The sequence below is a fragment of the Xyrauchen texanus genome, chromosome 12 (genome assembly GCF_025860055.1).
Source record: "Xyrauchen texanus isolate HMW12.3.18 chromosome 12, RBS_HiC_50CHRs, whole genome shotgun sequence".
Taxonomy (NCBI): domain Eukaryota; kingdom Metazoa; phylum Chordata; class Actinopteri; order Cypriniformes; family Catostomidae; genus Xyrauchen; species Xyrauchen texanus.
Genome location: NC_068287.1, coordinates 12,547,959 through 12,573,340, shown reverse-complemented (window position 1 = coordinate 12,573,340; position 25,382 = coordinate 12,547,959). Strand labels below are relative to the sequence as shown.

The window sequence follows — 25,382 nt, the reverse complement described above, 5'->3', positions numbered from 1 at the left end:
AAAAACATTGATGACATCATCTCCTTGCAATGCAATTAGTTACCAAGGAGACTGAGGCTTTCAAGCTTCAAAAAGGATGCAAAAGCCCCATAAAAGTAGTCCATATAACTCACACAAAGCTATTGTATGGCTACAGTAGACTTTAAATACAGCACATTATTTTTATGGATCACTTTTATGATTCTTCTATGGTGCTTTTCATCCTTTAAGCTTGAAAACCTCAGTCCATATGCACTGCAGTTGTATGGAAAAGAATGTCCAGTCCAATTCCTCAATATTTATTTTGTGTTTCAGGGAAGTCGTCATATGGGTCTGGAGCATCATGAGGTTAAGTAAATGACAGACCTTCCGAATAAGATATCTGCATTGCAGAATACTATAAAGATAAACATATTTCCTACAGCCTTGTAGACACATGTATCTATAACAGTATAGATGTTTTCTTTTCCTCTTCTGAATAAAAATACATATACGCCTCTACCACGAGTCACAGAGCATACTACAGTCTGAAAAAGAGAAACCGAGGTAAGACAGTACATGGTAAGAGGTGAAATGAGGAAAAGAGCAACGGAAACCTAGAACAAGGGGAATACGTGTTTGAAGAGCGGACACATTAAGAGGTCATGGCAGCAGCTAAATGTATGGACTGGCATGACGTAGCTGAGAAGCGTGGTAATGGAGTGAAAGGCAGAGCCTTGTGTTTTAGATATGGAAACTGTCAAAGTTGCTCAATCACACAGTGTGAAAGATGGATGATGTTACACAGGTCACGTAGCATTAGCACATGCGCTAACTTTTTTATATTGTGGCTTTTCACCATTTTACACTGATACAGATAGTAGATAGGGGGCATTATATGTCACAAAAATTGCCAAATTAATTTTAAGACTTAAAAATCAGAATGGTCTTTTGTGGCTTTTGCTAAATGTCTTTTAGCTCTGAGGCCATGTATTGTTAGCATTGGCTTGCTTACAGTGGGGTGTTTGTATGGCACTGTAAAGCTGCTTTGGAACAATATGTATGTTATGTGCTATACAAACTAAATTGAAATTGAAATCAATTTAACACGATGTACTAAATTGAAATGCTAGTATGTGTATATATGCTAACATGTACTAAATTGAAATGCTAGTATGTGTATATATGCTAACACAATGTACTCAATTGAAATGATAGTATGTGTATATATGCTAACAAAATACTGACGACTCATCTTGTATTCGCTTCTTTTGTCCAATAAAATGCCCTTGACAATGTCCCTCCCCTAATACTACCTACATTTGCAAAAGCAATAAGCAAATCACTTGTTACTTTGAATCTACTTGAGACACTGTTCCAAAACTGCACCATGAATGAAATCTCAAGATTGTCCAATTTTGAACACCCATTGTACAAAGGGGCCTCAGTTTCTTCCTGAGAGGCAGCAGATGCTCTAACCCCACCCCTACCCTAATCATAACCATATGGAGCCTGTAAGGCTGAGTACCCTGCAAGGAACAACCAGAGGCACCTTTCTCCCATCACAATTTTGAACACAGCGCTTCTGCCTCATTGTGTGTTTTTCAAAATCAACATACATTTTTGCTTAATTGGGCCCCTTAGTGGCCTAGACCTCTGGGAACACGCCCATAAAGCCCATTGGATGAGCTGCCTGTGCCTGTGACTCGCACATCTTCAAACATCTTATACCTCAGTGGAAAATATACTAAGAAGTTTATCTAGGATGCCTAAAGTTTTTTATTTTCTCTCAAAAAACACGGTGAGGTACATGTGGAATATACCTCACACTAAGCCACCAAAAGAATATGTGAGGAACAAAATCATGATGATGTATCTTAACTTTTTCTGAGAGGTGCAGTTTCACTTTATCGAATAATTGAGCAACCAGTGGTTAAGAAAATAAATTTAAAAAAGACAGCAAAATAATTCCACTGTAATTGGAACAAAAGTACATTTGAATTAAAATAATGCAAAATTTAGTAACTTAGAATATTTATTAGAATTAGTTTTCTTAAGATTTTAAATTCATTTTGGATCCTGCGGAAACGTCAATTAGCAAGTTAAGACGAAAACTGCCTGAGAGCAGTAATGCCACAGTAAAGACTGAGGAACCTGGCACAAGAAAACGCATACATTTATAAATGTATAATTTACTTTGTTTCTGGGAATTATTTTATTATTATTATTATCCATTGCTTGATGCAAATAAAAATGAAAAAAGTATTTTTTTTTTCCCATGCCAAGTGCCATGGCAACACTATTCAATATATCAAATATCTCTTGACAAATTTTACATCATCAATGTCTTTTTGAATGAGAAAGAGAATTTTTATGCAATTCATGTAAACATAATAGGGCTATTTCAATGTCTGTTAAAAGTGCCATACTTCCTGCGAGTTGGTGGCACTATGACTGTGACCCATAACAGCTGCATCCATGTGATCAGCCCCCATTACCAAACTTACAGCTGAATTTTCATCAAAACCTCACAATGCACACTGAAGATATAAGGCACGTCCTGTTTCCCATTTTTCGCCATAAATTTGTTGCTTCGCCATAGCGACACCATTCAAAGTATAAAAAAATCCATTCGCAAATTAGCATCTTTGCATGATGTTGCACAAATTTGGTGCCAGTCACATGAATCCCCTAGGAGGATTATTAAGAAGTTCAGAGTCTGCGATTTTCAGAAAATCCAAAATGGCTGGCTTCCTTTTGGGCGAGCTAATGACTCAAATTATGAAAGTTGTTTGGCTTGATGAGAACAATATATGTACCAAGTTTGGTGAGTCTTGGTGAAAATGGGGGTGCTACAGAGACCCCGTTACATGCCCATTTTAAAGGGGGCACTACAGAACCCCCACATGACCATGTGTGAACTTTATCCCAATACTAATGGCCAACAACTCTGATGTGTGTGCAAAATGTCATGCAATTTGAAATATGCAGAGTGCCTCAAAAATACTGAAATATAGGAAAGAATAATAAAGAAATCAAATATTCCTTTACATGTTTACATCAGCAGTGTCTTTATATGACTGTCAGCATGAAAGTTGTCCAGCTTGATGAGACCTAAATGTGTACAATGTTACAGTAGCCCCCCCACACACAAACACACGCATTTCATGAAATTTTGCACAAACATAAAGAGTCATTGGCCATTAGGGCTAGGAAAAAGTTCACACTTGGGCATGTGGGGGGGAGGGGGGCTCTGTAGCTCCCTATTTAGAATGGACATGTAAGCTGCGCCCATCAGGAAGTCGGACATTTTTTATTTTTTTGGATATTGCAGTCTCTGAACTTTTAAATACGCCTCCTAGGGGATTCATGAGACTGTCACCACATTTAGACAACATTATGCTAAGACATTGAAGATGCTACATTGTGAAAAGATTTTTGATATATCGAAAATTGTTGCCATGGCGAGGCATTAAATTAATGGCAAAAAAATAGGAAACAGGATGTGTCACATATCTTCTGAGTGCAATGTGTGATTTAGATAAAAATTGAAATGTATGTTTAATCTTTGGGGCTAATCACATGGATGTGACTGTTTTGAGACAGGGTCATAGACGGACCACCTGGCAACAGGAAGTGTGGCTCTTACAACAGACTTAAAAATGGTCCTCTTATATTTACCCAAATTGCTTCAAAATGGTTTAGAACAGGGGTCGGGAACCTATGGCTCGCAAGCCACAAGTGGCTCTTTGTTCAAAATCAAGTGGCTCATCTGGTATCTCACTGTTCACCAACACATGATTGTTTAAAACTTTCTAGAGATAATATTCCTGCAGAAAGTGTGGGTGCAATTGCAAAGCTTGAAGACAATGACACGGTTTTGATTTCCTTTCTCCCAAAGTCGTACTTCATGAACAAGGTTTGAAATAAACTGTGGATATGGATTTTTTCAAGTGCAGTGGTGGGTAATTTTGCTGATGTACCACATCTGTCTTGGAGTGATATATGAGTGAAATTAAACACTAAGACGCATGTTTGATGAAATGTGCGATTATATTTTGAAGCACAGATGAAAGAAAAGCCACCAATGCGCATCTGATTTGATGTGTGTGCACAGTGAGCTCTGCTGTTCATGAGTGCAATGAAAGCGCTTCACCAATACACACACATGCATAGAGTTCTGGGCCTCATTTGCCAATAACTATTGACCTTAGTGGTTAAGAACATTTTCTACAAGCGATTTTACAAATGTTTGTTATTTTTTATGTGTTCCCAGGATGTGAAATTGCACCCGCCACACGCAAAATGTGACGAGGCTCAATCCAGTTTGCAAGCTCCTCGTCCAAATGCAGGTTTTCATGCACAAGTCATTTTCCTCCTCTACCCGCAATAGGTGGGTGATCTGTAAAACGTCTTGGAGTTTCACATGACAAGAAATGCTGTTAGTCACAAAGACATGTGCTTGAAGAAACTTTATTATATTTGATCATATAAGAACAGACAAAAGAAAATCCATCATTGCTTGTGTCGGATTCACTGATTGTTCAGAGGTGTGCAGCGCAAGTAGTCTCGTGGAACATGCGCATGTAAAGAGTTATCACTCCATTTTCCTCAGTTTCTTCCTGCAAGAAGAATGTCGTTTATGAGAATGGTGCAAATGATCTTTGATCATCTCAGGAAGTGCATGAGTTTCACTTTATTTCCACGGAGCAGTTTGTGGTTAACATGCATTGTGAACACAGCATTATATATATATATATATATATATATATATATATATATATATATATATATATATATATATATATATATATATATATATATATATATATATATATATATATATATGATGCATCAAAATTTCGGCCACCGAAAATGTTAGGCCGAAAATTGCACTTTTTTTATTTTTGGCCGAAAGAGGAAAAAAGGCTGAAAATATGAGCCGATATGCATTCCTGCCCCTCAGTGCTCAGATTTCAATCTCGATCGATCTAATCATAATCACGGCACTGCCAAGCAAAGACCGATATCAGCGGTGTGGAAATACTATATAATACTAATAAGCAGTACCGCCGCAACCTATACGTATACTACGCAGTCTTCGTAGGGCACCAACTCCCTAGGAGGGCACCATCTTTACCTAGGAGGGCACCAGAAAGTCCACCGGGTGCCCTTCCTCGCTCGTTATACCTTATTCAAGGACCCGAAAGCAGTTGCGGAACACAGTCGATCGATTCACGCTCATAACACGTGAACGCAACAATCCTCTTGACTACTGGGGCATGAACGAAGATCGCTTTCCATTACTTGTGCGGATTGCACACAGGTATTTATCTGCCCAAGCACCAGCACAGAGAGAGCGACTATTCAGTGCAGCATCTCATGTTCTTGAGTTGCCAGAAAGCTGAGCAACTTTTGTTCTTGAAGAGAAACCTGACACGTTTACTTAAATAGAAAGCAGTCCAATTTGCTGTGCATAGCAATTACATAAAAACTTGTTTAGCCTTGCAAAACTTTGTTCTTCACTTGAGGCTACATCTGTCGTTTACAGTCGAGTCTGGTTTTAGTTCAATTACTGCCGTTTTGCACAATAATTTTATATTAAAGTATAAATACGTTTACCGGTACATAAACAGAATAGAGGCCCTCTGCAGTTCTGTGTTTTGCCTGTTGTTTTCATTAAAATGATTGTGTAGCATATTTAAACTTTTTGTATTTGCAAGATGCTAGCCTTGAGCTGCTAGGACACCATGAACCTAAAATTGAGTTCTATTTTCTTTTCTTTAGGCAGCATTAACTGTATTACCAAAGTGCAATACAAACACATTCAATAAGAACACACATTTGGCAGTATTTTTTTGGGAACACATGGGAATTTATTAGGCTTTTTTTATTATAATTAGTATTACTATCTTTACATTTATAATTGTCTTTAGATCTTAATTTGCAGGCTGTTAGTAATTTTTTAAATGTTGTCGTTGACGGATGCTTGCGTGATGGCGAATGGGGCCATTGGAGATGGTAAAGTGGTTATATATAAGATTTTTTTGATCACTTCGTTATTTTAATTGCTTTTATTTTTGTTTAGTTTAAAGTGCCATTTGAATTGATAAATGTCTTAAGTTTGTGTTTCAATAAATGTATTTCATTTTTAAAGCTAAAATATTCACTGTCCCTCATTAGGGGGGTTGATATAATCGGATAAAGAAATTTAAGGCAGTTATCGTTAAAATAACTTTTACATATCGCCCAGCCCAAAAGGGGAGTAATTTTATAGAGAATTTTATGTGTACTCAATTACATTTTGCAACGATACCTATTAATTTGTTGCATATTTGTTTGTTTTTGTGTGGTCTATGGGCATTTTAAACATTTTATTTTATTGAAAAAACATTTTTGAAAATAGTAAAGTATTAGTTTGTGCTATAGCTCTTTCAAAAAAATCCATCAACCAAAAATTACAAAATTGGCTACTTAGTGAAAAAAGTTTCCAGACCCGGATTTAGAATAATGTCAAATGCCAAATGCATGTATCCACCTTGCAGTGTTTTCCGAAAGCCACTGGGTGGAAATAGACCCATGGTGCTTTGGTCTGTCCTCGCTGCTTGCAGCTGTATTTATTATTATTCTCTTACATTCATTGCTCCGCATCTAGATTTTCAGCACAGGTATCATCGATTGAAAGATTTTGTGATCTGAAGGATTTCAGGTTGCACAGAGGACATGTAACACATGATTCCAGATTGTTCTTCACCCAGCAAAGTTTCTGGGCTTAATAAACAGTAAGCCTTTGTTTTTTTCGTTCTGCTCTGGAGTGGAGAGGGGCCACCACAGCTTGTTAAAACTGTGTATGTTTGCTGTTACTATACTGCTATGAATGTAAATTACAAATGTACTTGCTTGAAGAAATTATAAAGTGTGTGAGAAATATTTGGGTATGGGTCAGGTTCGTGCTTTAACTTAATGCCTATGTAGACATCAAATCGTAATCAAGATTAAATTATGTAAAAATTGTTTTTGAGCCAGATAAATACTTATAATTAATGAAATTATGTAATAATAATAATAACAACCATAATCATTATTTTTATTATATAATCTAGCAATCTGATTTAAATACTGTATTAAAAATATGTTGTGCCTTTAACGGCATAGTTTCTATTTACTTTCATGGTATGGAAAAAGATAACAAATGTACATGGTGACTGATACTACATTCTGCCTAACATTTCCTTGTGTATTCAAGGGAGGGAAAAAAAGTTATTTGGGTTTAGAACAATATGAGGAGGTGCATAAACAAAGTTATTCTAAGCAACATTTAAAAAATCCTTTTAAGTCTCTTGCAGTGTACCTAACTACTTGGGTGGCTTGACTGTAGTTTTACTACTTTAAATTCTCTGTAGCTTTTAGCTTGACAACATGGGGTAATGCCACATGCAAGTGTTTTTTAATAGAAACTCTTGTTGCTTTCCTAGAACAAGCAGTGCAGTCCACACCACTCAGAAGCATGGCATGTCTGTTAAAGCGTGATATCACAGCTAGTGTGAACCTCTACCGAATCCCTTCTCATGTCATCTCCTATCCCTCGTGCTGCACCTCAGACCACTCTACTGAACTGAATAATTAGGTAATTAGCATCTTCAAAGGGACTTCAGCAACTAATTATTTCAGCAGCATCAGGGAGGAGGAAAAATAAGAACAGAGGACGAAGGTATGAGTGAGCAAGTGAGAGACGAGAATGAGAGGGTGAAAAATGAAGAAAGTCTTAAAAGAACACATTGCAATGCAAGTTAGCATGCAGTCATTCTGCTGAATGATGAACTGCATCAAGCAACCCTCATCACTCCAACCCAATTCAAATCATGCCCGGTTGTGGAGCTTTTCAAATGAGTCGCAATCACCGAACCTCAAAAACTAAATCACCCTAAACTGCAAAAATAACATCTCTTAATCAAATTGTCTCGTTTTCCATTGAGAATATCTAAACATAATTGTTCTTATCCCATTGAAAAACATTTTTTTCTTGTTATTTCAGATATATTCTCTGAAATCAAGTGTTTTTTGTTTCTTTATTTTGAACATTTGATCTTTTTAAGGATTTTAGATATTTTAACTGGACAAGACAAAACTATTGTTTAAGAAAATAATGTTTACAGTTAAGCAGTATGATTTACAGTATTATGGACACAGTGTCTGTGTATACATGTGTGTACACTTTGCTTTATGGGCCCCAGGGGCTCTAGATTAAATAACTTGACTTTTCCTGCTCTTACCCAAGGCCACATTTACATTACAAGGAGTCTGAGGTGTAAAATAAGACGTGGTCTAATCCCTCTTTGTATGACAGCCGGTATTGAGGAATCAATCTTTTAGAAGCTGGACTCTCTTCTTGCTCGCTCTCGCTCTCACTCTCACTCTTATAAAGACATAACATACATCATTTCTAAATGCCTATTAAAATCATAATTATAAAACAGATTATTAGCTCTTTTAAATTTGATTGGATGCTCAGGTAACAATGTGTGAATGTACTTAAACCTACAGTTAAATGGATAGTTCACCCAAAAATGAAAATTATCTAATTTTCTCACCCTCATGCCATCCCAGAGGTGTGTGACATTCTTCTGCTGCACAAAAACATTTTTTTAGAAGAATATCTCAGCTCTGTAGGTCCATACAATGCAAGTGAATGGTGGCAAGAACCTTGAAGTTTCAAAAAGCATATAAAGGCAGCATAAAATCCATAAGACTTTAATGGTTGAATCCATGTCTTCAGAAGCGATATGATAAGTGTGAAGAGAAACAAATCAATATCTAAGTCCTTTTTTACTACACTGCCTGGCCCAAAGAAAAGTCACCATTTGGAATTAAATAAGGAAAAATTTAAGAGCCTATGATTGTATCATTATTGCAGTGATTAACAGGTTTCAGCTGGATAATTGATGCAGTGTAGCTTCTCATTTGTTAAACAACCATGTCGGTAGACGTATCCCGTGGCCGTGGAAAAATATACTGTGTTTCAGAAGGGGCAAATTATTGGCCTGCATCAAGCTAAGAAAACAACTAAGGAGATTGCTGAAATCACTGGAATTGGGTTAAGAACTGTCCCAACGCATTATTAAAATCTGGAAGAAATGAGGTGAACCGTCAGCTTCGCAGAAGAAATGTGGTTGGAAAAAACATATTGAATGACTGTGATCAGAGATCACTTAAATGCTTTGTGAAATCACATAATAATAATAATAATAATAATAATAATAATAATAATAGACAGTAGAACTCAAGGCTATGTTAATAGTGAAAATAAGAGCATTTCCACATGCACAATGCAGTGAGAACTGGGACTAAAGGGACTAAACATTGTGTGGCCACAAGAAAGCCACTTTTTAGTGAGGCTAAAAAACAAGTTCAGTTTGCTTGGGAGCAAAAGATTGGACTGTGGAGCAATGGAAAAAGGTAATGTGGTCAGATGAGTCCAGATTTACACTATTCCAAAGTGATGGGTGCGTCAGAGTAAGAATGGAAGTGCATAAAGCGATGACCCGTCATGCATAGTGCCCACTATACAAGCCTCTGGAGACAGTGTTATGATCTGGGGTTGCTTCAGTTGTTCAGGTCTTGGCTCATTAACGTTAAGCGGCAATAAAATGAATTCAGCGGACTACCTGAATGTACTGAATGACCAGGTTATCCCATCAATGGATTTTTGTTCCCTTACCGCACAGGCATAATCCAGTACGATAATACAAATATTTGTCATGCTCAAATTGTGAAAGAGTGATTCATGAGGAATCATTTTCACACATGAACTGGCCACCACAGAGTCCTGACCTTAACCCAACATTGAAAGTCTTTGGGATGTGCTGGAGAAGACTTTACGGAGTGGTTCGACTCTCCCATCATCAATACAAGATCTCGGCCAAAAATGTTATTCAACTCTGGATAAAAAAAAATCTCTGCGACGTTGCATAAGGTTGTCGAAACAATGCCGTAATCAAAGCTAAAAGCGGTCTAACGATTTTTTTTTTGGCCAGGCAGTGTATAAATCTCTACATTCACTTTCACATTCTTTTATTTTTGGTTAATGTCATTATTGATCATTATCATATCACTTCAGAAGACATTGATTAAACCACTGGAGTCATATGGATTAATTTTATACTGCCTTTAAAGTTCTGGACAACATTCACTTGCATTATGAGGACCTACCGAGCTGAGATATTTTTCTAAAATATTTTGTTTGTGTTCAGCAGAAGACAAAGTCATACACATCTGTGATGGCATGAGGGTTAGTAAAAGATAAGAATTTTCATTTTTGGGTGAACTATCCATTTAAGCATACTGTTAAAAACAACTAAGTTCTGTATAAATTCCCTAACACAGAGCCTCAGCTAGCTTATGACTATATTTTACAGAATTATGAAACTCTAAATATCTGTGGCTCTCTGCAGCAAGCAAGGCACCACCCAGCCTGAGCTAAATGTCTGCAGGGCATCTGGCAGCAAAATCAACAGTAGACAGATACCTGCTCTACACGCTCATGATCTCAGGAGGGAATTCAGACCATGGATACTGATCAATGTATGTTTGAGCGCACGCATGCACACACGCACGCATCTTGTTCATCATGTACGATCATTGTTAGGTAATATTTGGTCTCCGTGGTTGCATTTTGGAAATTACAATCAGATATTCGGAATTTGTGCGATTTTAAATCTACCAATACCAGCTGCATGGCAAATGGGTTTTATTAGAGCAGATGTGATCACAATGACAGTGATTCCTGAAATATGCTATGCCATATTCTTTGTTTGCTTCACCTCCAAAGCACACTTGGAACAGTTCAGCCGAATTACTTTACTGCTATTTTGTACAAATCAAGTTCACATTGGCCTACTTATTCACATGACAAAACAAAACTATTATTACATTTTTTTTATAAATTGTACACAGAAATCGAGCAATGCGACAAACTCTCCCATTACAATGACTGCTGTCACTCACTGCAGGTTTACACGGTTTGAGATCTGCATTTCGATGCGAGCTCAGTGAGGCTCCACACACTGTTCTGCACTCTCGCGAATGCTCTTATTAAAAACAAAGCTGTCTAATTTAGCATAATAAATCAATTATTTACACCACGTCTGTGCCTTGATTAGAACGGGTGCGTTTTAGTTTTGTGGTGTTGCTCTGTATTTAAGATCTACGTTGAAAGCGAGCAGTGCCATATGCAATGAATCCAAAATAATTCCAAAGTACTTTTCGCTCTTGTTGTACAGCTTGTTTTCGAGTGTCAGGTGATGTTTCTGCAGTATTCATTTTCGTGTGGTGTGCGAACGGACCAAGAACATAAAGCAAGCATCTGGGCATTCAGATGGTTTAAAACTTGTGCATTAGGATCAGTTGTCATTACTGATAGGACGGAGGAATAATCCAAGCGGTTCTGATTGGCCATTGCTGGTTTATTGCTCAACGGACATGTTAGTGATTGGTTAGAATACACAACCACTGCAAAAACATGTTGTAAATGGAAAATATTGGCGCAACAGGAGCAGACTTGAACTGAACGCTGTAATCGTCAGTTTTCACAATTACATAATTGTGGCAGCCGTAATCGCGATTAGTTTTTCAATTAATTGTGTAGCCCTTGTGCACTAAAATAAAATTTGTGAATAATTAAATTTGCACTAAAACGTACTTTCAGATTTTGAATTTCAATCAATTTTGGAGTGATCTAGATCTATATCGGTGTATTCTGTCAAAAGATCCACCCAATTAGCAGCTATCTAGCTGAAATGTAAAACAACCACAATTGAAGTGTTGTGTGCGTCACCAAAGACATATGGAGCAATTTGAGGTTCTGTTGTAAGGGATGAAAACAAATACTTAAATGAAAAAAGGAGGGATATAAACTTTGACTCCAAAGCTCAATAATTCAAGACTTTCAAAAACAAACCTACCCTGAGAAACATTCACTGGAGTAAAACGATTGACAACTAGACCTGGTCTCCGATATACGCTTGCACAGCCACATGTTGGGGGTTACCACGGCTCTGTAATGGGGTCAGAAGGGCCGCTTTTTCATACTCCGCAGAATGTGTAAGCTTCCCGAGAAGCTCGGGGCCAAAGAGCGCATGCACAGATTCGAGCTTTGCTTATCGATTTGTGTCGGGTCTAGGCAGCCCTGCTGTCATAGTGTAAGACTCCTCACTGCAGGCCACCATTCACACACTGCAATTAAGACAGCAGTTTGAGGACTGGTCCACTCACGCGGTTTATACAAAGAATGCCTGTAAAAACAGCTGTGGTGTTTGTGTGTGTGTAGACGGCAGCCTCTTATCCGATATGCCGCAGTGCTGTTTGTAAACACCTACGGACTTTGCCCACCCATTGTGTTCTCAGTGACACTAGAGGCTTACAAGCACTTGCATTCATGCACTGTTAAAAATCATCTCGACATTAACATGATGTAGGTGATATTGCTGAAGCAGAGCATCTCTATCAGCCTCCATCCCTTTCAAAGGCCTTGAGTGACACACTAGCGGTGTTCCTGACCCGCAGCCAGCAGAGGTGGTGGCAGTCATGTGGGGGCTCACCTGCAACTCCTTCTCGCCATACTTGGAGGGGTTTTTGCTGCCCTGGCTCTTCCTCCGGAGTTTCTTCAGCTCACCTTGGCATTTCTCCAGGCTCTCTCCTTTGGTTTTGTGCTCCATCTGGTACTTCTTGAGAGCCGCCTTCAGGAGACAAGCACAAGAAAATTGTTGGTACATGCAGAAAACATCCAACTCTTGCCACTGCACTGAGAAACACATGGAGTCGAAACTCAAGACTGAAATGAGAAAAAGCAACATTACAAAACATAGTAAGCTGTGTTCAAACCAGATACATATTGGTATTTGGTATTTAATATATAATTAACATGCACGGTTACGTTATAGGGACCACTTCAAAATACAGTGGAAAATGTCTACATTAAGTAACAGTGCCTATTACAAAAATTTCTTTCATGTTTCTGAATGCGTAGTTTCACGTCCATCAACGAGTTAACAACATATAACCAGGCACCAAAATTAACACTCGATGATTACTTAAAGTGTCCGGTCACTTTATAAGGAACTGCAACATATTACTCAAGTGAAACTGTGTGACAGAACGATAGTCAAACCTTCGTGATATTCAAATCCAAGACAAACAATATAAAGTAATCAGGGCCGGTGACTTAATTAGGAACTATAAAATAATAGATGGTTTATGTGGAACTGTAAGCTTTATATCCTTTACTTTTGAGTATACGTCTTATCTCAGTGGAAAATGAATCATCTACTTTCTAAAATCTACTTTCCTAAATTTTCAAGGTTCTTTTCAAAATATCTGACTACTTCAAGGTACGATACACATTGCGAAACATACAGTGGGACTCAAATTAAAGTCTACTTCTAATTGGCATTTTTCTCTTTAAAAAAAAAAAATTACTTTTGTTTTTCCATTACGCATTATAATTATATTTGAGTGACATTTTGATTTGAAACATTTACATTACATTTATTTTCACAGTTTTCTTTGATTAATCACGACTGATCATGGTACATCATACATTAAAACAAACATTTAAATATAATAATAAACTTTACACATCTCAAAGAACTTGCAAGAAATTGGTTAGTCTCTAATAAGCACAATATGTCACATATAATTAGTCAATTTTTTAGTAAATCAAATAGTCCATTTTGCAGCCCTATCACGAGACCAATGATCAGTTGAACTTAAGAGAGTCTGACGTTAGCATGTTGCTAAGCTAACATGACATTCTAATAAGCACAATACTTCATATTACATATAAATATTGGGTGAAAAAGTCGATTTTTATAAGATGGAGCAATTTCTCAATATTTTATTCAATATTTTGTAGCCCTATTACACGAGACCAATGCTCATGTAGATTACAACAGAGTTTTATGTTATTATGTAGTTAATCTAACAACATGTTACTCTTCTAAGTAAAATTTTTACATAGCACACATAAATATCGAGACTCGAGACCAACACTCATGTTGTTGATTCCAAAAGAGCTACGGTAACAACATGATATTCAACAAAAATATATTGGTGTGACATATTCCACATGTGATTAAATAAATTTTGATTACAAATTAATCTTTTTTGCAGCCCTACGACACGAGACTCACACTAGCTTCCAACAGACAATGTTAGCATGTTGCTAATCTAACAACATATTCTAATAAGCGCAAATATTACATGGTACAAATAAATATTGGGTGAAAGTCAGTTTTTGATTAGATGAAGATATTTCTCTCAATATTTCACAGCTCTACCATACGAGACCAACATTCACAGCTGACTCCAACAAAGTAATGTTAGCATGTTGCTAAGCTAACAACATGATACTCTATATTTAAAATCATCACATCCATTTGCTCCATCTACTACCTTGGATGAAACTTTTCACGGTTCTGTGTGCAATGCATTCTAATATTGTTTTATCAGTGAAGGAAACATGCAATGCCATCTTAGAATTTGGCCAAAACAAGGTTTCCTGGAAGGCAAACACCCTTCACTTTGGGAGCATATATGATGCCTTAACATCCTGTCTAGCTAGGCAGCTCACTAGAAACAAAGATAAAGGTTTGTGGTACATGGCAGTGCATTCTGATGTTTGTAGAACTAAGGAGGGAAGGTCTCCATTTCCAACAGCACAACATGGCTCACGGTCAAATTTTCTGGAGGCTGATATACTTGGCTGAGAACATTTCTAGATATATGAATCTTCTCACATCCTACACAAGGTACGATGAGAGAATGATCTCTAGACTACATCTCTATAAATAGTTTGGCAGCTCAAACCAGAATCTTGCACAGCAGGAATGAGTCTATAAAAACAGTGTTACACGTGAGTGATGCCACAATTGCTCCATCTTTGCAGAAAAAAAGAGAATTCAGCTTTTCCAGCCATAGTTCCCTGTAAATAATAACATTAATAATTCACAATGCTCAGCAAATAAATAAATAAAAATCAAATTTGAGATATGACAGATCAGTGGTTCTCAACTGGTAGATCGCAGGCCGTACCACTATATGCAAATAACATATATGCATATAACCAAATAACCATGCACAGTTAAGATAGTTACATAATATGCTCTTAAAAAGGAAAGAGAAATGGTCAAAATTAAAGCTAATCTGTCATAAAGTGTTCTGATAAATGGCAACAGGAAAACGGAATTCATAATAATCTTTCAGACCTCAAAATCTCATAATATTCTCCAGAGCAGAGATTCAGTGTGTAGCACAGAATGTGCGGACTGAGGGAACAAAAGGGTGTTTGGTTTCCAAGGGGAACGACCGTAGACAATTCTCTCCAGTGCAGAAAAAGGCAGCAAGGCTTTAATTTTATCTGAATACAATGTGATGACAATTGACGCCCAATCCCAGTCGGCCAAACACCCCCAGTGAACTGCTACACACAGCTCCTCTTCAGCCCACTCACAGTCTAAAGATATCTCTCTTGGCACGGTTACACACACACTTTAATCTCTTGCAAATTGTGTAGTTTCATTTTGTGAATATGTTAGGGGAATCACGGGAAAGCAGGGGTGTTTCTATACAAGACTGCAGGCCAAACTACCATCGGAGGGTCTTCATAGAGAATGTGTAGAGCTGAGATGTTCTATGAAATCTGAGCATGTTTGGAATGGCATTCCACATACTAAGAAAGTAGTACACAGTATGTATGTAGGGAAGAGTATGTACATCTTCTGTATGCAAGGAATAGGAATGTTTCATTAGCTCAACTTGTAATGCATTGTGTAATCAATGCCAAGGGTTGATTCCCAGGGAACACATGAATTGATAAAAAACTCAAATAAAATCTACATTTTAAATGCACTGTTGATTTGGATAAAATGTTCTGCCAAACGCATAATGTAAATTTCTGCAAATTATCTACAAAATTTGCACAGCAAGAGCACACGGCAAAGAACACTGCAAATTTGTAATTCCTGAAACTATAGTAATTAAAAAAAAACAACTACATTAATTTCTGAATTGATAACTGGAGGCCAGTCACTGTGGCTACTATGAAGTAATGAAGTGAGGTTGTGACAATGAATCTTTTCACTGTTTTAAACTTTTATAATTGTATACCACTTCACATGCCATTTTATTTACTTTTCAACTATTTTAAAGTCAACATGAAAAGCCATTCACAAACTATTTTACTTCCATAACTTGGTGTTTTTCTAACTTAAACTATGAATGTAGTGAAAAAAGTAGTGTAAGACATGACTTATCTATTAGGAATTGATTGGACCATGAAGACTTGCATACCAGAATGGGGCCAAACAGTTGGAGAGGAAGGGTTGAAATATTAAGCGGCATCCATTATGTCAGCCCAAAAGTAAAAAGCTAATTTTTGCTCCACGTTTACAAAAGACAATAATTTCATTTATTTGGAATAACATACACCAATGATCTGTGCATAATAAGACCAGTAGCATGCATTACGTAAAAATTTTCATTTCATGATGACTTTAAAAAAAAAAGACGTAGGCAGCATACAGTATATACTGTAAAATTTGTAGTACGCAGTATGCTAGTATTCTCTTCCCAACATCCTATGTGTTATTCTATGCGAGTTATTGATCATTTCAGCTGTCAGCCAGAGGAATTTGAAGAGAAGCGCTGCTGTTGAGTGTGTTATGAGAGCTCAAAGTATGTCTTGTCTATCTGGAATGTTATCAGACGCATTGGGATGAGGTGTGGACTCACAGTCAGGTATCTTGCATCCAATTCCACCTTCTTCTCCAGTTCTGACATCAGCTCATTGTGGAAGCATTTCAACTGCAAAAGATGCATAAAGTTTGGATGAAATTCACACATTCGTCTTTTTTAAATCCTAAAAGTACAGATATGTGGAGACTCTTGCAGATTATATGACATGCCCAAGGGCTTGAAATGAAAAGTTGCATGCTAAATGGAATCTGCTGTCACATCCTTTCAAAGAGGCGTAACGGACAGCAGGCGAGTAGGTTAACTAGGTTACGCACCATTTCCTCTAACTGTACTTGAATCTGACGGTGGACCTCTGCCATCTGGAAAAGCACATCCCCTGCAGAGAAGGACACACATCAGTCAATGAAAGGGAAACAGGAAATGAGCTCAAATCATGTGTTTCAAATGAGAACAAATGTAGTGAGGTTAAAAAGAGACAGATCTTTAGGAGGTGTGGGAGGGAGGAGGAAGGAAGGAAAGACTAATTAAAAACAGGAAAAAGGGAGGGATTGAAAAAGGAAGGGAGGCAGGATGGAAGGAGAAACAAAGGAAGGCAAGAAAAGAGGGAGGAACAGAGAGGGAAGGGAAGCTGATAAAGAACACAAGGAAAGGATAAAGGCAGGAAAGAAGATAGACAGGCAGACAAGAAGGAAGGAGAAATGAAAGGAGGAAGAAAAGGAAGGAGGGAAAGAAAAAGGAAGGAAGCCAGGCAGGCAAGGAATAAGGGAGTAAGGAAGACAAGAAAAAATTAAGGAAGGACAATAAGGAAGGAAAAGAAAGGGAGGGAGGAAGGAAGGAAAATATGGAAGATAGGAAGGAAGAAAAAAGGAGGAAAGATGGAAGGAAGCAAGGGATGAAGGAATGCAGGCAGGAAGGCACGATAAATGGAGGAAGGAAGGAAGGAAAGAAAGGAGGAATGAGGGAAGTGGAAAGAAAGGGAAGAAGACAGGAGGCAGGCAGGCTGGAAAGCAAGATAAAAGGAAGTTGCGAGACAAGAAAAAATAAAGGAAAAGAAGGAGAGAGAGAGAGAGAGAGAGAGAGGGAGGAAGGAAAAGGAAGAAAGGAAGGCAAGATAAGAGAAGGAAGGAAGGAAGGAAGGCAGAAAGGAGGAGGGAAGGAAGGGATAGAAAGTTCCAGCGTGCATTACAACCATGCCATCAAACTAGACGCAATCTACAGAAGACAAGCAAACATAAGGACAATGGCACAGTCAAAGACATTATACGTGGATACATAGATGACTTAAAAACAGGATGAATGTGTGGAGAAAAGGTAATCCAAATGAAAAGATTCCAAAGACATTCAAAAAGCTGAAGAATTTAAAAAGAGTTTGTACAAGTCATGTGCAGTAAATGCATAGTTCACCCAAAAATGAACATAGTCATGATTTGCTCATGTTGTTCTCAACCCAAATGTTGTTGTTTTTTTTCTACTTCTATGAAAGACAAAAGGAGCAGCTTTGTACACACAAAGTAATTATGTCTGTCAAGCTCCAAAAAGAAAAACGCACCATTAAAGTTGTTCATACGGCTACAGAATTCTTCTGAAGCCGTTCGATAACTTTGTGTGATGAATAAATGAAAATTGTAATCATTATTCACTGATAATCTTAACCTCTGCCACAGATATCATATCTTAGGCAAATGGACAACTTACAGTATATTGAGTGTGTGTGTGTGTGTGTGTGTGTGTGTGTGTGTGTGTGTGTGTGCCTGTCTGTCTGTCTGTCTGTCTGTGTGTTTCCCCCTTGTTGGAGCTTGACAGCCAATGTCACTGATGATATGGAAACTATTTGCAGAAAGATTCCTTAATATATTATTTAGTGTTCCACAGAAACAAATAACTTCATACAGATTTTAAACAACATGAGGGTGAGTAAACAATGGCAGAATTTACATTTTGGGCTGAACTATTCCTTCAATAAAACAAAAACCAATCAAACAAAACCAAACAAAAACTGCCTGCCATAAATGTAAATTGGAAAAGAAAATGGCTGTCTACTTTCATATGTCATTTTTCAATGCTACAGAGTTTTTAAGAGGATGACTGTCAGAATGTTTCAAAACGTGTTGCAGCAGAGTAAAGAAAACTTTAAAAAAGGAACCCAAACAAGGCCATGCAGCTGATGGAAGTTGTGTTGTTTTAATATACCTACATGCTGCTGCTTCTGAATATGCAATGCATTGTGAAGAAAGGAACAGACAGTGAGCAGAGAACAGAAGAGACACTGTGAGAAGAACACACAGCAATGGAAGACAACAGCGCACCGCCCTGACCTGCTCCAAACTCAGCACAACCTAAAGTTAGTACAGGATGTTGCACTGTAAGCAGAAATAGTGTTTGCACATGCTTGAATTTTTCATATTAGCTTATTTAGGTCAGTCTAATGTATCAGCACACATCTTCATTTAGTTTCAAACCCATTTTACTTAGTGGAACACAAAAGGAGGTGTTTACTGCAATGTTTACGCTGCCCTTTTCTACATAAAAGAAGCCTATTCTGATCAGTGTCTGTCAAGCTAAAAAAAAAAAAAAGACAAAAAGGCATCATAGAAGTAGTCCATATGACTTGGGTGCTATTTTCCAAGTCTTTTCAAACCATAATGTGCGATGAAAAATAAAGTTGCTATTCATTGAAAATTAGATTTGAAATCTATAGCGGAGTGTAACATTTTCAGTGAATAACTACAATGTTAGTCTGCTCCTTACACAATGCTATTGCACAGGTTCAGAAACACAGAATATGAAATAAAGTGCGTATGGACTGCTCTTATTGTGCTTTTTGGTCTATTTCGGAGCTTGATCACTTTCTGCTTCATCTACTTTTGTGTCCGAAGACATAGTCATTCTGGTTTGAAAAAGACATGAGTGATTAAATATTGAAAGACCATTTTTGGGTGAACTATTCCATTTAAAAAGGTACATTCAACCATTATGGGTAACCAGATTGAATTTTACCCCATAGTCTTGATAATTATCTCTTTTGCGCATGTAACATAAACTGACAAACTGAAAGAAAAAAAAAACATTTAAATGAGAACTGCCATCCAAAATAATTATTCAGCCAAGCAAAAACAGTGTGACAAAGCATTACGATGCATTAACACAAAGAGGCTAGACTCAGAACATGGATGACACACAATTGTTTATTCATTTTTTTCATTCCACTTCTCTGATGCAGGAAAATGAGCATTAATCACACACTACCACATCATTTATGGCTCATCTGAAACAATCTAAACAAAGAATAGTGGAAATTGCCTCCACATACCCGTGCACACTTAAGGTAAATTAACATAATTAAGAGTTTATACTGATTCAGTTGACTGAAGCCAAATGAGAAGAACAAATCAGGAACTAATTTACCTGAGAACCGTATGTGAACCGTTTTTTATCTACTTGGATTTATGCATAAATTTTGTTTATTGCATTTGAACTATGTCACAACAGACAGACATGGTTACAGATGATGGATGGATGGATGGATGGATGGATGGATGGATGGATGGATGGATGGATGGATGGATGGATGGATGGATGGATGGATGGATGGATGGATGGATGGATGGATGGATGGATGGATGGATGGATGGATGGATGGATGGATGGATGGATGGATGGATGGATGGATGGATGGATGGATGGATGGATGGATGGATGGATGGATGGATGGATGGATGGATGGATGGATGGATGGATCATGTTATTATACATTGAAAATAGTGAACTATCATGTTAATGAAACATAATAAATATTAGTAGAGTAAACTGAAATTGTCTTCATGGATTTTGAGCCGATCGTCAAATTGTGTGAAAATATATTTTGGACATGTCTAACTTAGTTTAAGTTTATATTATAAAAATTTGTGTCATTTGAGCAACAACATAAATATAAACGAATAAGTCAATGACAAATACATCAGAATGAGCCGTGTTAGCCATGACATTTATACACAATTATAAGATCTGTACGACCAGTTATTTGAACTCAAAATGTGAAATTATACTGAAAACAATAATCTAAATATATTTCAGTGGCTGCGACACAAAAATCACAACAGAATCCGAGGTTGATTAAAAAACTGAAATATGACACAGAATGATGACTTCTTGTCAACCCTTCTTGAACATGTTCTTTCAAGCATGAACAATCTTCTGTCAGACTTATTAAAAGAAAAGGTGGACTGCTTCATAAGTCTGCAGGCACACAGCATACCACCTAAACCGATTACAGAAAATAAGCCATGCTCACCAGCCTCAAGGCTTACAAACCAAAGAGGTATTTTAACTGTTCTTAGCACTTGGAACTGCGGCCTACACCTGAATGCATCATCTCCTCGTGTACACAGAGTTTGGAGGAGTATTCTACAACCAAATTCACTCTCATAAACTTTAGGCAGTGACAGTTGTACAATTTGTTTACCCAAAAATGAATATTCTGTCAAAATGTACTCACCCCCATGTTGCTCCAACCCCCTATGACTTTTATTGCAGAACACAAAAGGAGAATTTTGAATGAATATCCCAGCCTTTCTTTTCAAAATAATGGCAGTTGAGCACAATAGCAGGGTGAGTCAATTATGACAGCATATTCATTTTTGGGTGAACAGATATTACTTTAAATGCTGTATAAGTCTCCAATCAGTATCCTGAAGTAAAAGTAAAGTTACCTTTATGTAAATTGACGCAATTAAAAAGTTAAAGTATGCATATAAGCTATACAGCATATTTAATATAAACTATAAAAAAATAAGTATTAAAGTAACGGTTACTAAATGTACTCAAGTATCAAAATTACAAGTTAATGGCATAAATAAGATCAATGGCAACATAATATGGAGTGTTTCTCTTGTGTTTTGATTCAGATTTACTATTCATGAAATTAATTGTTCACACTAATTTGACCAGTTCAAAAGACTTGACTCAAAAAGATTTGTTTTCAAATCTAATATTTCTATTACCAGTCCAAGCTGTATGCAGCTTACATAAGGAGCGGTGTTATTTTTGGCAGTTTGCAGTCACAAAAGTAATGAAAGGTTCTGGAGAAATGTATAGGACTAAAAGTACTAATTTTCTAAGTACTATGTAAAAGTCAGCATTTTTTTTTCTCCAGTAAAGTAGAAATATTGCCAAAAATCTATTAAAGCTCTATAGTACTACTTTTCAATCTCCTCTGAAATGCACAGCCTGTTCAGAACCAAACTTAACTAGTTGTGCCACAGCTCATCATCTGGTTGTCTTTGATTAGAGCATAAACAAAATATGGCACCTCTGTTAACCCTCTGGGGTCGACGGATGCGCCAGCGCGTCCTGCTGGATATTTTCGTCATTACAGCAGAAACAACTTAAAATACTCCGTCATTTTTGGGTATACAGAAAAGTGTACGACATCATTAGAGACTATAAAGTGTCTACTTTTATTTGTGTACACTCACAATAACAACAAAATCTTGTGCTTTTGTTAAATAAAGAAAATAAAAAGGGTGAGCTTTAGTACCAATTATCTAGTGATAACACATATGGTCATCACATAATGTTGCAATCATTATCACCATGTCACCCATTGCAAGTTCAGGAGTGACTACTTTATTCTGTACACATCTGGAATGATCATTTAGAGGATTCACTCCTGCATCTAAATGAGGTTGTCACTCCTAAATCTTTGCAGTGTGTATATGGCTACAGATTTAAGCTTCCTCCAAAAGACACAGACACACCCAAACATTCATTCCTGATACATCACTGGAAAAAGCCTCTTCCTTGATCCACCTTTAGATTATTCATTCACTTAAACACAAGTCGGAAAGCCTGGTTTTGTTTAGCTTGAGTCAAAAAGGAATAAGGAAAAAAATGTTGGTCCCCAAAATACTTGAACATGTCTGCATTTAATGGCATGAGCTACAAATGATCTGCAAACAAATGACACTAGACCTTTTCTCAGAACTAACTTAATCTTAAATTACTTTTTAAACTAGTTTCAAGGGAATTTTTAGTGGATGTATGAAGTTAGGTCCCTGGAAGAGTAACACCCCCTAGCAGAGTAATCACAGGTGTGGTTCTTCACATTAACAATGAATGGACATATTCCACGAAGTTTGAAAACCAGAAAGTGTTCAAATGCCTATCGTCTTCATTTGGAACAATACATCTATTGTTTTAAAATGTTAAACCTGACAAATGTCTTTTTGTGAACTGGTTTGCTTTGAATAGTGTGTAAATGCAACTTGCGTTGAAATTCGAATGAAATGGCATTCATACATTTTAAGTGTCCAAATACTTTTTGAAGACATTGTAAATCAGAACATACTTTTTAGATCTTTGATCTGATGGGTTGTTAAATGATATACAGAGTGTTTCTACAGAAAAAAAAAAAGTCTTTCAGAAAACTTCAGAAATATGTGCCTGACAGAAGCTCTTTACATGCAGGTACTTTGAACTCTTGAAAAATGGACTTCTGACATCCGCGTTCCTTTTGGTTTGCACACAGCTGCCTGACTGACAGAAAGCACTGAGGCTAAGAAGAGTCACGGTCACTGCGGATAGCTTGACTTGGCAGGCAAGTGTATGCAGGACACACACACACACAATTTGCTTTTCCCTCCCGGAATGCAACCACATGGAAAACTATAGATACCTGTCAGTCAGCAGCAGAAGAGGGTAGAAACACGCTATATTTACTCTGTTACATTTACTTGAGGTACATTTTGGACAAAATGTACTTTTAAGAGTAGATTTAAATTTAATAAATGCATAATTATTTAGATATTTTTTTAATGGAACTTTTACGGCACCGCAACAACAGCACTAAGTGCTTAAAACAAACATTTCTTTATTTCACACAGTGAAAATGAAGAGTTACTTTTAAGCGAAGCCTTCATTCAACATTAAATTAAACAGGAATTTTCAGTATAAAGAATTACGGATTCAACTAAAAAAAACATGTAGCGGTAAGTTGTTTGTTTGGTGTTTATTGCCATATCAGCTACAATGGATATTTCTGTGGCTATCAAACAATTAATAAATACAACACACCTTGTAAAAACATTACATAGAAAAAAAAGGACTATTCAATCCAGTACAGTAAATCAATTCTATAAAAAGATCCTTTAGTTGCACTTTTGATAAACATTCCAAGAGCTTTCCTGGGCACTTCTTACAAAAGTCTTTCAAGGTTTTTCTAGATAAAGCACTAAGTTGTATTGATAATGACGTGGCCTTGTTTGTTAAGGCAATGGTCAGTTTCAATGTGATTCTGTACCTACGGGCTCTGTTGATCTCAGTTTTGAAGTAAACATTTTCTTATATCAGTGCTGAATTACATCAGTGCATATAAATCCATGTTAAAAAACGGTCAATAACGGACACGAGCGATGTCGCATCGCAATGCCACGCCACTCGCGTCTAATGTAGATAGAAAGTTATTTTGTTCTGCTGATCGCATGCTTGATAATGCAGCATGAGCATACAGCCATATGCGTAATAAAGCACACACGTGATGTGTTTCTCTTGAGGACAAGAGAACAAGCTCTGAACTAAAATAAGCCTAAACAAGCATCAGAATATACAATATTATACACAATAATATAATTGAGCCTGTGAGATTTTTTTAATCGCCAAGAACGTTTCAAAATGTGTCTTCTAAATTTTCAAACCCGATCTATCAAGCATCCTAAAAGTTCATCCAGAGTTCACACATAGATGATTATTTATTCTCATTGTTTCAAACCTTTGTCTCTCTGTCTTCTCTGAATAAATTATATTCTCATTTTCATTTTTAACCATCACTGTAACAGTGGGTATAAAGATGACATAGGCACATACAAGATTCATGCACGCAAGGTGTTAAAATTAACAATCAGATCTTTGCAATGTAATTTGCAGTGTAACTAGTTACTTGAGTAATATTTTAATTCGATACTTTCGTACTCTTAATCATGTAATTATTAACATTAGTACTTTTAATTCTACTGGAGTAATTAATTTTTAAAAAGACTAAGTACTTTTACTTGAGTACAGTTTTGGCTACTCTACGCACCTCTGGTCAGCAGGACAGGTTCTCTCGTGAAAATCTGTGCCTGCAGCCTTGCAAGTCTCTTCCAAAAAAACAACAAAAAGCTAGTGTGATAAAATCTGGAATTTCAGGCATTACGGCATTTGCCAGAATACAGAATTTACTGGTGTTAAATCCTCATGACAACGAAGTTGTAATATTGTATATAACTTTACATAGATAAGGTTAGTAAGTGATTTTATTCAATTCCATTGTAAATGCCTCACTGTAACCGCGATTTTGGTGTTTTAAAATTTTTTGTCATTTGCCGTCCAGCCAAGATGACTCAAAGTGCCCACCGCAGATTGTTCAATGAGAAAAAAAAAACTCGAGTGACAGCAAAAAAAACTTGAAGAAATCATTGGAAATGGTTAACATCTCTGTTCATGAGTCTACTATACGGAAAACATTAAACAAGCATGGTGTCCATGCTAAGACACCATGAGGGAAGCCGCTGCTTTCCCACAATCCATTGCTTCATGTCTGAAGTTTGCCAAAGACCACCTTGACATTCCAAAAACTACTGGGAAAATGCTTTGGACTGATGAAACGAAGATTGAATTGTTTGGGAAAAACATGCAGCACT

General features: G+C 37.0%; 1 protein-coding gene across 4 annotated transcripts in view; it reads right to left on the bottom strand.

The window, feature by feature from the left end:
• Positions 1–25,382, bottom strand: part of LOC127652402 (brain-specific angiogenesis inhibitor 1-associated protein 2-like) — a 111,162-nt gene that overhangs the window by 23,394 nt on the left and 62,386 nt on the right. For all 4 annotated transcript variants that reach the window (XM_052138525.1, XM_052138523.1, XM_052138526.1 and 1 more), the window contains exons 4-6: positions 17,022–17,083; positions 16,744–16,815; positions 12,555–12,692 (exon numbers count right to left, since the gene is read on the bottom strand). In XM_052138525.1, the coding sequence (XP_051994485.1) occupies positions 12,555–12,692; positions 16,744–16,815; positions 17,022–17,083 (272 nt within the window). The remainder of the gene's footprint in view (positions 1–12,554; positions 12,693–16,743; positions 16,816–17,021; positions 17,084–25,382) is intronic.